The following is a 15,462-nucleotide window of genomic DNA, read 5'->3' as shown; positions in this document are numbered from 1 at the left end:
TGGTTGCTCTATGCTTCATATGCTTTTGGGCGGCCGCTGGTTTTAAGTAGTTTCAGGTCTGTGTGTATGAGGTCTGAGGAAGCATGAGATAGCATTTAATAGATTATATTATCTGACCCAACCGCTTCTCTCATTCTGTTAACTTTAGAATTAGTCCATTGACCTTGGGTGAGGTTATTGATATGTATATTCCAGAAATTTTGCCTTATGCTTGCACATGTTGTGTGAGAGTGTGTAAGTGTATTGTGTTAAGCTTCTTTGTTCTTCATGTATAACATTTTTGCGTGGGGTGTGGCTCTCCATGTGTGTGTTGGTGCTTGTTAGGAAATGATGGCTTCAGACTTGTGTGTGGTTGTCACTGATATTTTTCTCACAGTATATCATTGAGTGCTTTTTGTGGTGGTGGTGTTGCATTTTGATTTCATATCTTCTTGATTGTGAATTTTATTTCTCCCTCTTATTAGATCAATATGTGTTCCAGGAAACAGAACGATAATCTCATTACAGAGAAAAGTACCAATCACATATGAGGGGAAATACAAGAATTCCCAGATTAGAAGTGCAGTTCTTTGCCCCATGGCTTTGCTGGGTTGGAATAGGCTTGACGGCCATGAGTGAGGTTGGGGACAGTAACCCATCTTTGTGTTGAGAGATCAGGCTTCGTCCATCACAATTAGCCTTTGTAATAATCACTTACAACGGAATCCTGTCCGTAGTTCCCTCTACCTTTCCTTTCTCAGAACAGTCGTGATCCTCAGCGGTTTCTCATTAAGAACCCATGGTTCGCTGAGAGATCCCAATTAATTCACTGCAGCACATAGGATTTTAAGGGATTAAGGGTTTTGACTAGGATCCTTAATCATTTCACAGTGATAGAAGCACCACCACCCTGAAGTAATTGTCTTATTATGGTGTGTGAAGCCCAAATTCAGGGCATCTACCTGAGAGAATGCTCTGTCTTCTTTTGGGTGTAGGACCGGTTCCCAGTATACTGATAGCATATGAGAGTGTGAACTGACTCTGAAATCTGACTGTATTTTAGCATCTGGCTTTACCTGGGCCTAGGTAGATCACTGGGAAGGGATTGCCAATCCAGAGTCACACCCCGATCCACACCCCTTTCCTGGCTGCAGACAGCTATGTATTCTATCACCAGGGTGTTCTGTACTTGAATCCCATGAGAGATGAAAGTTCTGTTTAGCCACACCTCAGAGAAACTCGCTTCCTTTCTATTTCCTTGGGGTTGTGAAGGGATGAGTGCTTGGATATGCCAGACACAGCTGCCCCATGCAGCTCCTGACCTCCCCATCTCCTTTCTTTCTGCAGGGAGATCAGGCTTCTCTCTGCTCACTTCTCTAAAATCACTTGGGAGTTAGAAGGATCAGGATCTACAGCTCAAGAAACTCCCCCGACATCCACGTGACATAAATTGAGGAGGGATTAAGGATTACTATCCCACCCTGATCCTTCTACTAAGGAATGTCTTCACACAGGATTCCATTATAACAGATCCATTCATGGAAGCCACATTATTTCACAAAACAATAACACAAACCAAACTCAGGAGCAAAGGCAATGAGGGCAGAAAAATATAGGGAATGACAAGTCTCCCCGTGTCTCTATACCCTGTTTATGCTGAGTAGAGCAACTGAATGCACTCGGATGAACACATCCTGGAATGCATGCAGCTCCTGCAAAACAGAAAGGCTGATGTTCAAACCGTGATCTTCTGGTTTGGATGCCAATATATAAACCATTGATACAGTGCAGCATCCCATGATGTGCAAGACCCCTCCATGGTTTCTGAGGGCGTAATTAGTGCCTGGAGCATGGAACATGTACTTCTCTGTGGAGCACCTGGTGGGAGTGCCCTGTAGATCCGTTCCAGGATCCCACGTTGTCTCATAAAAAATAAAATACACCAAACTCTACGCAATTGCATCCCTTCCACCTCCTTGCCATCCTGCAGGAAACATTAAGACGGATCCCTAGTTTCCTCCTGGCTGAACATGACAGGTTCTCAACCTATGGGTCGCCACCCCTTTAGTGATTGAACGATCCTTTCAGAAGTGTCCCCTAAGACCATTGGAAAACACGTATTTCTGAAGGTCTTAGCAACAGAGACACTGCTCCTCTATTCATATGCAGATACGCCCACATACTACTGCCAGGTGTGAAGAGAGTTACCCATGCTACACCATGTTTCAAGACCAAATGTCATCTATTTGTAATTAGAAATAAATATTTCACATAGCATGATTACATATTGTTATGTGATTAATGGCTATCCTTTAATTATGTTCAATTTGTGAAATGAAATTCCTACGTGTCTGATGTTTACATTATGATTCATACAGTAGCAAAATTACCATTATGATGTAGTAAGAAACATTATTTTGTGGTTGGGGGTCATCCCAGTAGAAGGAACTGTATTAAAGGATCGTGACATTTGGAAGGTTGAGAACCAGTGCTATGCATCATAGGCTCCCGGGCTTATTGGTATCACTCCATGCCCCCTTCCCAGGAACACAGAAAGAATATGCACACTATTGCTGACAAATGAAAACTTATTTCCTGTATTTTATGATGCACGTTAAAGTATCACAAAATCTTTCTCCCTTTATACAAGGAATAATTCCAAACTATGTAAGGATTCATCAAGCATAAATTCATTCTTCCCTACTATCCCTTGGTAGAAAGATAAACTTAGGGGACTACCTGCAGGTCAGTGGTTCTCAACCTTCCTGATGTTACGACCCTTTAATAGAGTTCCTCATGTTGTTGTGACCCCAACCATCAAATTATTTTCGTTGTTACTTCCTAAATGTAATTTGCTACTGTTCTGCATCATAATATAAATATCTGATAGTCGGGATGTATTTTCATTGTTTCAAATTGAACAGAATTAAACACAATTAAAGCACAGTATTAATCACAAACAATATGTAATTATATATTGTGAAATATTTACGTGTTTTCCGATGGTCTGAGGCCACCCCTGTAAAAGGATTGTTTGACCCCCCACAGAGATTGCGCCCCACAGGTTGGGAACCACTTCTGTAGGGGATGACTGTATCTGTCTGTTGGGATTGGATCAAAGTCTTTGTCACCATTTCACATTTGGTGTCCTGACATTTCACTTCCTGCTCCCTCAGGAAATTTGTTGAATCCAAACTATTTCCAGAGAGTCTGAGACGTCTCACATGAAACGTCTGGTCCAAATAAGAAGCAAACGAGTTCAGGCAGAACAGTGGCAGCTGCAAAACACCACTACACCGTGCTCACAGACTTGTTGCACCAGTTAGAAGAAATCCGCAAAAAGAGGAAGTTAAGGTCTGTAGGAAGCATCCAGCTGACCAAGGTGTTTACTAATGGGTGACTATTTAGTACCCTGAGTCTCTGTGTCTCTGCAGACAAAAGCATTGCAAACTGACTATTTGTGACTTTGCTGCTAAAAAGCAATGAGGGATAACTCAGTTAATTAGGATCTCTTTGAGGCTCTCTTGAATCTTGCATATCCCTGTGATTGTCTTTGAACCTAGTGCTTTTATTATTCTAAGGTTAAGAAACTGTGACTAGTTAAGTTACATTTGCATAGATAAGAGTTTAGGAATGTTTAAGTGCTTTGATGTTTGCTTTGTAACCAAGTCCCTGTGTAAGAAGAGTATATATACCAAGCTTCCAATATACTGGAGACTTCAGTCCATTGGATTGGAGTCCTCCCTGTCCCATGCTTTGTACATAGCTCTTTCTTTTCCTTTCATCCACATGCCTCACTTCAAACCCAGCTTGATGCGGGACAGCTGGTCTAATCCCCCCGCAAAGGTCCAGTCCCACCAGAGTTCAGCTGCCTCCAACACAAAAGGTGTGCATCATCACCAATTAGGGTAGCGATGAGAAGATGGGGCATTCCAAAACACTTCGTCCTTGCACGGTTACATGGATGAAAAATCGTTTGGGATCACAATAAGGAATTAGTGGATGATTTCTAATCAGCGCAGGTGTGCCAAAAGGACAGGCTTATCTATCTTGAAAGAAATGTGACCAGATTGCTGCTTACAGCCTTGGATGATGGGATTTCAATTGACATACTTTGGACAGGTTTTGGGGAGGGATCATTCCCTGGAGAAGCACAGGGAGACTAAAGAAGTCCCTTGATGTGATGGATTGATGGAGTGGCTGCAACAAGGGCCTGAAACTTACAGTCGTGAGGATGGAACAGGAGTGTGCAGTCTGTCCTTCTGTCGTGCATGGGGTCCCTGCGCATCAGATGTGACTCTGACACAGAACAACAGCGACGTCGGCCATCATTGAATTCACACTGTTCTCTGTGAGATAACAGGGCTGTTCGCATCCCTCCATGGTGATTACAGGGCAGTCATGTGGAGTGTAATCCACCTGTGATGAACGCAAATGGGCTGTGTGCTTCCCCCTGTCAGCTCTAGTCTACTACAAAGCAGGTGTGCACAACTGAAGCTGCGATGCGATACCATCATTTAGAACAGGGTTATATTATTTACAATCACTGGATTGAACGGAAGGTGTGGAACGTCAATGGGCACTGATTTAGATGCTTGCTTCTTGGGACTTAAAGCTTTAAGAATGCTGACATTGTTCTTTTGAGGGCCAGGCACCTACGAGTTACTACGTTATACTTTGCTATTGCATGTGTTTCTTCAGAGATCTCTTCTCTTGAGGAAATGCAGCATCAAGCAGGAAGTTGTCCTGAGAGCTGATTGTTCTTACATTGGGGCGAGAATTAAGTGCAAACTCACTCAACTTTCATGCATCTAAAATTTATATATGTCTCTGATTCACCTTAGAAAATATTAGTGTCATTTTATGTTAGAGAACGTTATCAGTCATCCTCCTGGGCATCACCCATTACTTCAAAGACTTTGCTGTGTTAGAGCGATTATACTCGTCAGCATAGAACTGCCCCTGTGAGTCTCCAAGGGATCTACAGCATAGATATATTTAATTGTATGTATACGGTAACATAATTATATATATATATAATATAACTTTATTGGTAGAGCTGTTACACCTCTTATAAGAATCCATACATCACTTGTATCAAGCACATTTGTACATATGTCACCACCATAATTTTCAAAACATTGTTTCCTACTTGCGCCCGTGCTATCAGCTCCTCTTTACTCCCCTCCTTCCCCCACTCTCCCACCCTCGTGAGTTAGTGATATATTATAAATTATTTTCATACCTTACACTGTCTGCTCTCTCCCTTCACCCATTTTTCTGTTGTTCGTATCACTCGGGGGTGGGGTGGGTACTACATCTATCCTTGTGATCGGTTGCCCATCTCCTCCACTTCTGCCCACACCTCACACCTGCCCTCATGGTATCGCAACACCCATAATTGCTTCTGAAGTTTTATCTGTCCTGCATTCCTTGTGTTGAGAGCTCTCATCTGTCCCAGTGTCTTAACAAGAGTACTCAGTCCCATATTTCTCTGGTGGAGAAAGTTGTGGACTTGAATTGTCAGCCTTCTAGATAACAGCCCACACACAAGTCGTTACACCGTTAGCATTCTAAAATATATATACTTACCTCACTATCAAAAAAAGTTTTAAATTGTCCACAATTCTTCTCTTGCCTGGATCCACAATCAATGGTATGGAAACAGTATTCAAAATATCAAAACACATTTTATCCTAAGGAAATCTGTTGCACAACACCTTCTTGAGGTGCAGAACAGCAAGATAGTCCTTTGAGAATTAAGGTATTCCTGACCAAGCCATGGTATTCTCCATGGTCTTCTACACATATGGAAGTTAGACACTGAAGAAGGAAGACTATAGTAAAACCGCTGCACTAGAATTCTGGCGCTGGAGAAGATCATTAAAGGCACCGTGGACAGCTAAAATGACAAACCAAAGTGCCTTCATAAAAGTGTGGCCAGTGTGATCCTTAGATGCATGGAGCGCAAGACTTCTCCTGAACGTACTTTGAACATATTGTCAGGAAAACCAGTCCCTGCAGAAGGGCTTCCTGCTTGTCAGAGTGGAGGGCGGATAAAAAGAGGAAAGCCCTCATGGAGATAGAGTGACACGGTGGCTGCATCAATGGGCTCAGGAATAGGGACAATTGTGAGGATGGAGACGACTGGTCCGTGTTGGTTCTGTTGTGAAGAGGGTTGCTACGGGTGGGGTGTGATTCTACAGTAACTCACACCGACATCAGTAGGTATACTCAAGGTTTTTATTATCATGATCATTAAATATTTTGCGACTCTTATCACAATCCACACATCCAACCATTGTGTCAAGCACGTTTGTGCATATGTTGCCAACATCATTTTCAAAACATTTTATTTCTACTTGAGCCGTTCATGTCAGCTCCTTATTTTTCCCTCCCTCCTTTTTGAACGCTTTGTTTGTTATAAATTATTATTTTCATGTCTTACATCATCCGCTGTCCCCCTTCACCCACTTTTCTGTTGTTTCTCCCCCTGGGAGGGAGTTACAAGTCGATCCGAGTGATCGATTCCCTTTTTCTCCCCACACTTACACCTTACCCTCTTGGCATCCCTACTCTCATTATTGGTCCAACGTCTTTATCGATCCTGGATTCCCTGTGTTTCCAGCTCTGATCTTTATGAGTGTACATCCTCTGGTCTGGCTGGATTTCTAAGGTAGAAATGGGATCATGATAGTCAGGGGGAGTGGGCAGAAGCCTTAAAGGACTAGAGGAAAGTTGTATGTTTCATTCATACTGCACCCTGAGTGTCTCAACTTCTCCCCGACACACCTTCTGTAAAAGCATGTCCAATTGTCTACAGATGGGCTTGGGAATTCCACTCTGTACTTCCTCCCCACCACCCGCTGCACCCCTATTGAAATTAGTATGATTTTGTTCTGGGTCTTAAATGCCTGTAACATAATCCCATTGACACCTCATGATCACACAGGCTGGTGTCTTTCCATGTGGACATGTTTGCTTTTCAGCTAGATGGCTGACTGTGTATCTTCAAGCCTTTAAGTCTCCGAATGCTATATCTTTTGATAGACACGCACCATCAGTTTTCTCCAACACATTTGCTTATGCACCCACTTTGTCTTCAGCGATCCTGTCGGGAAGGTGAGCATCACTGGGTGTTCTTAAGTTCGGCACTCTTGCGGCAGGAGAAATGAATAGCACGGGTGCATGGCTTTGGAACAGGCGTTTATTTTCTACTATTGCAAGTGGTAGGAGACAGAAATGTGGGGCAGGGCTCTCGGCACTTGGTTTCTCCCTGGAAAGGAGTCAGTGGAAGGTCATGTCGCTTTTTAGCATCGGGGACACCTGCAGTCCTGAAGAACTCCATGCGCCTGGGCATCCATGTCGCCAAGGTCCTGCATATGCCCAGGGAAGGGGCCGTGGGTGACAGGGATGTATTTTGCTCCTGGCTTTGATTCGTGATGTGGGTGAGCACATCTGCTACCTGCTGCTGAATCTCCTTTTCCATCACTTTCAGAAGATGGATGTGAAGCAATTAAGGCTTGACTTCAGGAAGGCTGATCACGTTAGATGCATCCTCTGACCGATACCTCCAACCTCCTTCGTCATCATGGCAAACATGACCTCAAGCTCAAGAACTCAATCCAAACCGCTCTAATTTAGGAAACACTAGTCTTTCCAAATACGACATTGGGATCCCGAGGTAGAAGTCAGGATTGAGAACAGATGGCAAAGGGTTGTGGCACTAGTTGTCCATACGGATGCAGATTGCATCGCACAGGGTGCGACAGTGCCTGTAAGCAAGGCGTATTCTTTGGGGTCCATGGAGCTGCAAGGTCAGCCTCAGCTGCTCCATCACCTCTGCAAGGGTATGCCACGGCAGAGTTAACTGGGGGTCCATGTAGCAATTGAGGGGGACAGGAAGCTCTAGAAAGGCAAAGTTGCACCTTGGGAACGTGTGAAACAGCAGGGTCTGTAGGACAGCCATGGACAACGGGTTTCCGCAGAGTTTCAAGGTTCTGAGTTGAGAGCAGTGACCCAGAGCAGGCTGCAAGTAATCGCAGTCCGAGTCCGTGATGCCACAGTCCGCCAAATCCAGGTGGGCCAGGGTGGCTGAGACTCTGTTCAGCAGAGCAGGGAGGAACTCGTAATTGGAGCCAGGCCTGCGTACACCACTCAAGTCAAGGGATTTCAGGTGGCTGGTGCAGGGACATGAGGACAGGTATGTCAAGTCCTGGTCCATAAGCAAGGAACGGCGTATGTGCAGGGTCTCTAAGGGCGCCTGCAAGCTTCTGAGCAGCTGGTGGAGGTGGTTACCAAAGAAGTTCACAGAGTGCAGCATGAGGGTGTGGAGCTGATGCAGACTGAGGAGCTGAGTGGTGAATTGTTGAAGTAGCTTCTGCGCCTCGTCCTCATCGTTCTCCCCAGGGACGATGCAATACAGGGTGCATTCAGAGAGGAGGAGTGTATGCAGCTGGACCATCTGGGCCAGGTAAGGAGCGAACCAGTTGAGGCTTTGCAGGTCCCAGCTACCAAGCAATCTCATCTCCTGGACAGAGTCTAGCTGCACTATGTTGAGGATCTCCCCAAGAATGGGAAGCGGGGCAACATTCCGAACAAGCTCGAGCTTCCTGCAGCACAGGTGTGGCAGGTCCTTCGTCTGCTTGACCCTTCCGATGAGGAAGGTGAGCATTTCATTTGGGATGTCTTCCTGAAAGCACAGGTCAGTGAGCACCGTCATGCCAGCCAAGGCTGGATATTTCTCCACTGACCTACATTTGTCTTCTTTGAGGATCTGAGTCTTGGGATGGGTGGACTCTGGATCCTCTGATGACATTACAGAGGCAGTAGACTGGCGTCCAGCCCACACTTTCCAGAAGTTGGTCCGAGTGTTCATTTGTACATCCAGCACTTTCAGTTTGCATCTCCTGTGCTTAACCTTCTGGGAAAGCAGTATAGCAAGGCCATCAAGGGCAGCCTTTAAGATGTCAGGGGGAGACTGACAATCTTCCATCAGAGCCCCCAGAGGGAGCTTGAGGAAGGGCCACACCCCAACCATGGCCTTCACTGTCTCTCTGTAATCTCCGACAACAGCTGCCACGAACAGGGGAGGGAAGAGCTCTGTGGGCAGCCACTCCAGAGAGGCAATGGCTGAGGCCTCATTCTGCAACACGCTCTGGATGGCCAGGTCCAGGAACCTGGGTGGGTTCCTGCTGCTCATGCTGATCAATCTGCTCCAAGAGCGATCCTGACCTGTGAATGAAAAGAAAAGGTCTGCTCAGTGTTCTGGGAGAGCCAATCTGGTTGTCCTAGCCCTCCACACTCTGGACTCCACTGTCATCCCCTTAGCCCCTCAGAGAGGAGCTCGCTGACCATACTAATCTTTCCAGTAACTCACAGTGGTAGAGGCTGGTCCACGTGGGCTTAGATTTCAAACTGGATTCTTCTTCTTCTGACTCAAGTTGACCCAGAGGCTGTGGAATCCAAGATGGGCAGTCAGGAATCTGATGGCAAGCAGTGACGTCAGCAGCTGGGGAGGTGAATGAAGCAAAAATAAGTAGGAAATTTGGGGGACGCTACCTCAAGTTTCAAAGACTGAGAGTGAGATGAAAGGGCCCGACATTTCAGAGCTAGGGAACACTTATCCATGGGACTGGAGGTCTCATCCTTTCAGCTCAGGGGCTCTGACAACAGATGGTTTTGACTCTCTGGATTCATCTGCATCACTCATTCCCTAGATCACGAATGCAGAATATTCAAACATCACAACAGAGTGAAATCATCTGGAAATAGAAATTCCACTCAAAACTTACTTTCTGAGTAAGAAGCCGGATGTCCGCATTCACTTTTTAAAAGTCTCTTTTAATGGAAGACAGATGTTTCTTTGCTTTTATGAAATACCTTTATTGGGGGCTCTTACATCTCTTATCATAAGCCACACATGCATTCATTGTGTCAAGCACATTTGCAGGGATGCTAATATCATCGGTTTCAAAACATTTTCTTTATACTTGACCCTGTTTATATACAATGAGAGGGAAACCGATCCATGTACTTATATCTATATGTTAAGAATTAAGGTTGCAGATGGACATGGGGCCTAGATACAAGTACTGCCTCAACAAAAGTCACTTGGTCCTAATTATCTGCATTCTGTGATGCTCACCTTCCCGATACCATAACGTAAGATGAAATGTGGGTATAAGTAAAGGTGGGGAAAGCTGCCTGTCTATGAAAAGATATAGCATTTGGGGTGTTAAGGGCTTAAAGTTAAATAAGCAGCCATCTAGCTGAAGTGGTTTTCTTGATTTGACTGTTATTGATGACTTATTGAAAATGAAATGTTCTGACTGAAGCCCTTACCTAAAAGACATTTTGTGGGAGTTCATTATCAGCAGGCAAAAGCAAAGCTGGGGCCATGAAGCTGAAGACATGAATCAGATGCAGGAGAATGCAAATATAACCTCAGACACATTCCACTGGAATGTCAAGAGAATCTCAACAACAGATGTGATCAAGTGAATACGATCGACAGAAAACTGAACCAGCTATAGCATGACATCAATAGTATCATGTATGAAAGAAAAATCCTTCACAAAACAGAAAAGAATGAATGACCTAGCTGGACGCAAAGGAGACTCTGAATCCTGACATTGGTAGAAGCATTGCTAAAGCCAATGGAAGAAACCATCAAGAGCTGAGCAGAACATGTAAAACAGAAGACAAATTACACTATTATAGTGAGATATGCTGCTCAAGGTGAAAATCAGCAGTGACAATAGGAGGTCAAAGAGGTGGTAAGAGGAGGCCATTCCGTGCATGTAACAGAGAAAGGAGAGGTGGGAAGGAGGTGAGACCCAGTTAAAGCTTTGTCTCACATAAAAGCTGGAAAAATAAAGGCAGAGCCAATTAAATACAGATTCATTTGGGGTTTCCTCCTGTCGACAGAGAAACTAAACATAGTCATTTCTGCCAAGATCTTTGTTAATAGCTTTGGAATAAAAAAGGGACTTTTTTTTATCCATCACGTCATCATTGAGGAGGACAAAAGACTAAGCTTTCGCTCATTTACATGTCTTAGTTTAAAGGAGACCTCCCTTAAGTCTACACTCTCATTCTTCCCCTGTGCTTCAGCATCATTTACCTGTCTTTCCCAGAGCAATCTGTTCCCCCTTGCTTCCAGGACACCATGAGATTCCGAGCTACTGATCTTCCCCGTGTCCTTTCAAGTTCAACATGAGTATTTGGTGGTCAGAAAATGACTGTTGGTTCTCAAGAAGGCAGTGGGACTATTCCCTGCATTAGGACAGACTCGGGAGCCTTCGCAGGCAGTGGTTATGCATTGGGCTGCTGTGACCTGCATGGTCAGCAGTTTGAAACCACCAGCAGCTTCGCAGGAAAAACACTGGGCTTTCTTGTCCCATGAAGAGTTATCGCACCAGCATTTCTAAGGGGTTGCTGAAAGTCAGCAGTGACTCCATGGCAGTGTGCTTCAGTCTGAGAGGCTGTCAGAAAGTGCTCGACATGTAAGGTCAAACCCAATGCAGACAGAGCTGAAGAACCTTCCTTAGAATTTTTTAAGCGCAAGGAACTGAAGAAGACCACAAGTGCTAGAAGCAAAACAAAACAAGACAGAACAGAACGAATCGAAAGTGCGAATTTCACAATTAAAATTCTATGGTTCCCAATTTTGAAAGATGCTGTTTTTGTTAGGAGCATTTGTGTCATTCCAGATGCACAGAAATCCTATAACCTACGAAGGAAGCACTGTTCTGTCCTGTCCTCCCAAGCCACCACTGTGAAACAAACTACCACACAAATATTCGATGAAAAATGCAGGGGCCACCAAAACAAGATGAAGGAACACACAGAGTGGGTTTCCTAAAAGAAGGAGACATTCAACCATGACAAGAAGTAGCGTATGAAACAGGGATTCTAGGACAAGACCCTTTCCCTCTGTCCATCCATGGATCTGGTCTCCCACGGAGAGGCCTCTGTGTTCTCCCATCTCCTTACACCAGCCCTCCAAGATCTGCGTCCCTCCCCATCAGCTCCTCGCAACCATTCAGGTAGTTTTCATGTAACTCTCGTTCAACTCACAGTTGCAGACGCTGACAAGGCTCCAATTTCAGTCTTGGCCACGGTCCTTGTTGAAGTAGATCCGGTGCATGAAGAATCCAAGAAGGCAGGTCGAACGGCAGACTTCTTCGTCAAGAATGTTGAGCCTGAAAACTTCCAGAGAAGCCAGGAAAATGTTGGCAAGGTTCCGTCTCAAGTCCAGAAACCTTCAGGTCAAGTGAAGGGTCCAGGTGCAGAACAAAGCTCCAGAGCATTCAGAGAGTCCTTTTAAAGGATAAGACCACACCCACCAGGAAGCTATTGCTTCCCCCTCATTGGCTGTTCACAGTAGGTCTCATCATGGAAGTGATGGCATTTCATGAGATCTCATCAGCCGGGCTGATGCCATCAGAACGGACCAACTCCTGAGAATCCAGACCCAGCCCTGTTCACACAAGCCCTCGGCCATCACCCCTTATGCACTGGGAGGGAGAGGCCACAGAAGATGGTGAGGGTTGTGTTGGCGGGTGAAAAAGGATTAAGTGGGCGTTTAAAGAAATGGTTTTATTTTCCCGTTTCTCATACATGCAATACAGTTTTGTCATTATGGATGCTCCTCTTTGTAGGGCACTTCCTGAAGCACAAACTTTCTTCCACTGTAGCTCATCCGACTTATGAAAAAGTATGAAAAGGAGTACAAATTCCTCCTTGGCTTCCTACTGACTGTCAATCTTTCCAGGAGTCGATGGCTTCATTAAAGCACAAGGACTGGCTGACAAATTTGAACCAGTGACCTGGTGGTGTGCTGACCAATGTTTGAAGGACTGACCTCTGCAGAAGGATCCCACACACTGTCTTAAATCTCAAGTGCTCTCAGGATACAAGCATCAACCTAAGAGTTTCCATGACTGTAACTCTGTGTGGGAGTAGAAAGCCCCATCTTTCTCCCATATATAAAGCGTTCTTGTGTGCTTTTGCCCCATGGGATTCTTTCCCCTTTCTCTCAAGGGCTGTATGAGCTTTGTTGGTAAACAATGCTGCGTGTGTTTGAGGTGGCAGACTCTCATCATTCTCCATTGTAGAAGCTAGTGGTTTTGGAAGCCTCCAACTATTGATTAATAGACAAGCACAGCCGACTACCTAGGCACAACTCCAAAACTGACATCCTTCCGTGCCCATTTCTGTTAGGTCGAGGGAACAGAGCCCAAAATTGAATGCACATTTTTAATAGTGTAGCTCCAGGAGAAGTAAATACCACAAGAGGATAGCTTTACAAAGAGACATTTATTTTATCTTAGGCAAAATATGTTAGTGTCAGAAGCTTAGACATGGATATGAAAGATTGGATGTTGATTGTCTTGTACTGGGATGAACTGGTAACTTTTCAGGATCTGTGTGCATTCCATGGGGATTCCACGAGTGTTGGCATCCAGGTTCTTCTGAATCTATAAGTTTCCCCTGCAGGGACCCTGGGTTCCAAGGACATGCTCTGCTCCTGTCTGTTGGCCTCTCTTTTCATGTCTTGTAGATGAGAGATGTGAAGCCAGCAAGGAATGACTGGGCTAAGGGCGTAAATGTCAGATGCTTCTTGTAATCTTCAACTCCAATCACCACATTGTTAGAGCAAAGATAGCCTAATCCTCTTGAACCTAACTCCAAATAATATCATTTGCATAGTGAACATGAGGGTTTTCCAAGTGGTACAGTAAACCAGAAGCATAAGTGAGGATTAGTAAGGAAGGCAACCACATTAGCTTTCCACATGCATGATGATTTCATCGCAACTTCCCTTACTGGGAGAAAATCTTAAAGTGAGGAATCTGTAGTCTGCAGGGTCGTCTTGAGATCCTCCATTGCATCTAAAAGAGTATCCTAAGACAGAGAACTTTCCATGTCCTCATAGCAATCCTGAGACACAAGGAGCCCTAGAAGGGAGAACTTACACAGAGCTTGTGTGCTGAAGCAGGTCCTGCAGGACAGCCATGGAGACTGGGTTTCCACCCAACTCTAAGGTGGTGAGCGCGGAGTACTGGCACAGAGCAGGCTGCAAGGCAGTGAGCTCAGAGTCATCGATTTCACAGTCAGCTAAATTCAGGTGGTTCACGGTGGCTGAGACCCACTCTAGCAGACTTGGGAGGAATTCATGTCTTAAGGAATCCCTGAACATACCACTCATATGCGGGGACCTTAGTTGGCTGGTTCGGGGACAAAAGCACAGGCTGTCAGGCCAGAGTCCAACGCAATGCAGTGCTTTTAAAGAGAGAAACTGCGAATGTGTAGGCCAACAACTGAGCAGCTGATAGACGTGGTCATTGAGGAAGAAGACTGCTTCCAGAACGAGGTGCTGGAGTAATGCAGACTGAGGACATGAGAGGCCAGTTTGGCAAGACACTTCTCCACTTTGTCCATGGTACATGACACCAGGGTATCTGGACTTATGTGGGACTTACTTGGGAAACATGGAGTGTGCTCTGGTGACCCATCTGGGACAGGTAAGCAGTAAACCAGTTGCGCCTCTGCAGGTCCCATCTGCAGTGGATTCCCACCTCCTGCACAGAATCCATCTGTACCCCATTTAAGATCTCCTCAATAATCGGAAGCTGTGACAGATCTCCTTCAAACGCTAACTACTGACAGAAGAGGGTAGGCAGGGTCTTTCCACAGTTGACTCTTGTAATGATAATAGTGAGCAATTCATCTGGTACTGATTCAAGAAGGCAAATGCTTTTGAGCAAATACATAGAGGCCAAACACTGAGGCTTCTCTCCTGCTACGGGATCCTTCCCTTTGAGAGTCACAGTCCTGGGCTAGGTTGTTACTGGACGCAATGGATTGGGTTTCAGACCACACTCTCCAAAACTTGGTGTCAGTGTTCAGGCATATATCCACAACTCAGAGTTCACATCCCCTGCGTGGAATCATCTGGGAAGCAGGATATCAAAATATCCTGTTGAGAATGCCAAGACTTCATGAGAGCCCCTAGCGAGAGCAGGATAAAAAGCCAAGACACTACCGTGGCCTTCGCTGCGTGTCTGTGTCCACCGACCACAGCTGCATGACAGTGGTGGGAAGAGTTCGTGAGTAGCGACTCCAGGACGGCCATGGCTGAGGCCTCATCCTGCCACACACTCTGGATGCCCAGGTCCAGGAGCCTGGGTGGGTTCCTGCTGCTTCTGCTGATCAATCTGCTCCAAGAGCAATCCTGACTTGTGAATGGTACGAGATGTCTGCTCAAACTTCTGGGAGAGCTACACTGGTTGTCCTTGCCCTCCAAAACTGGATCATGGCACCCAGAGCTCCTCAGAAGGGAGCTTTCTGGCTTTGTTACTCCTCTTATCAACTCACAGTGGGAGAGACTCGCAAGACCCATGTGAGGCTTACATTTCAGTCTGCTACTTCCTCTGCGTACGTTGGCCCTAAGGTTTTCGAACCCAATATGGGCAG

General features: G+C 45.4%; 1 protein-coding gene across 1 annotated transcript; it reads right to left on the bottom strand.

Moving 5' to 3' along the window:
• Positions 1–7,705: 7,705 nt before the first annotated feature.
• On the bottom strand, positions 7,706–8,701 carry LOC142435651 (PRAME family member 27-like). The gene has a single exon (XM_075539860.1). The coding sequence runs from the start codon at positions 8,699–8,701 to the stop codon at positions 7,706–7,708; it is 996 nt and encodes a 331-aa protein (XP_075395975.1).
• Positions 8,702–15,462: the final 6,761 nt, after the last annotated feature.

The sequence above is a fragment of the Tenrec ecaudatus genome, chromosome Y (genome assembly GCF_050624435.1).
Source record: "Tenrec ecaudatus isolate mTenEca1 chromosome Y, mTenEca1.hap1, whole genome shotgun sequence".
Classification (NCBI taxonomy): Eukaryota; Metazoa; Chordata; class Mammalia; order Afrosoricida; family Tenrecidae; genus Tenrec; species Tenrec ecaudatus.
Note: the sequence above shows the minus strand (reverse complement) of the source record. Positions and strands in the feature narration are given on the sequence as shown.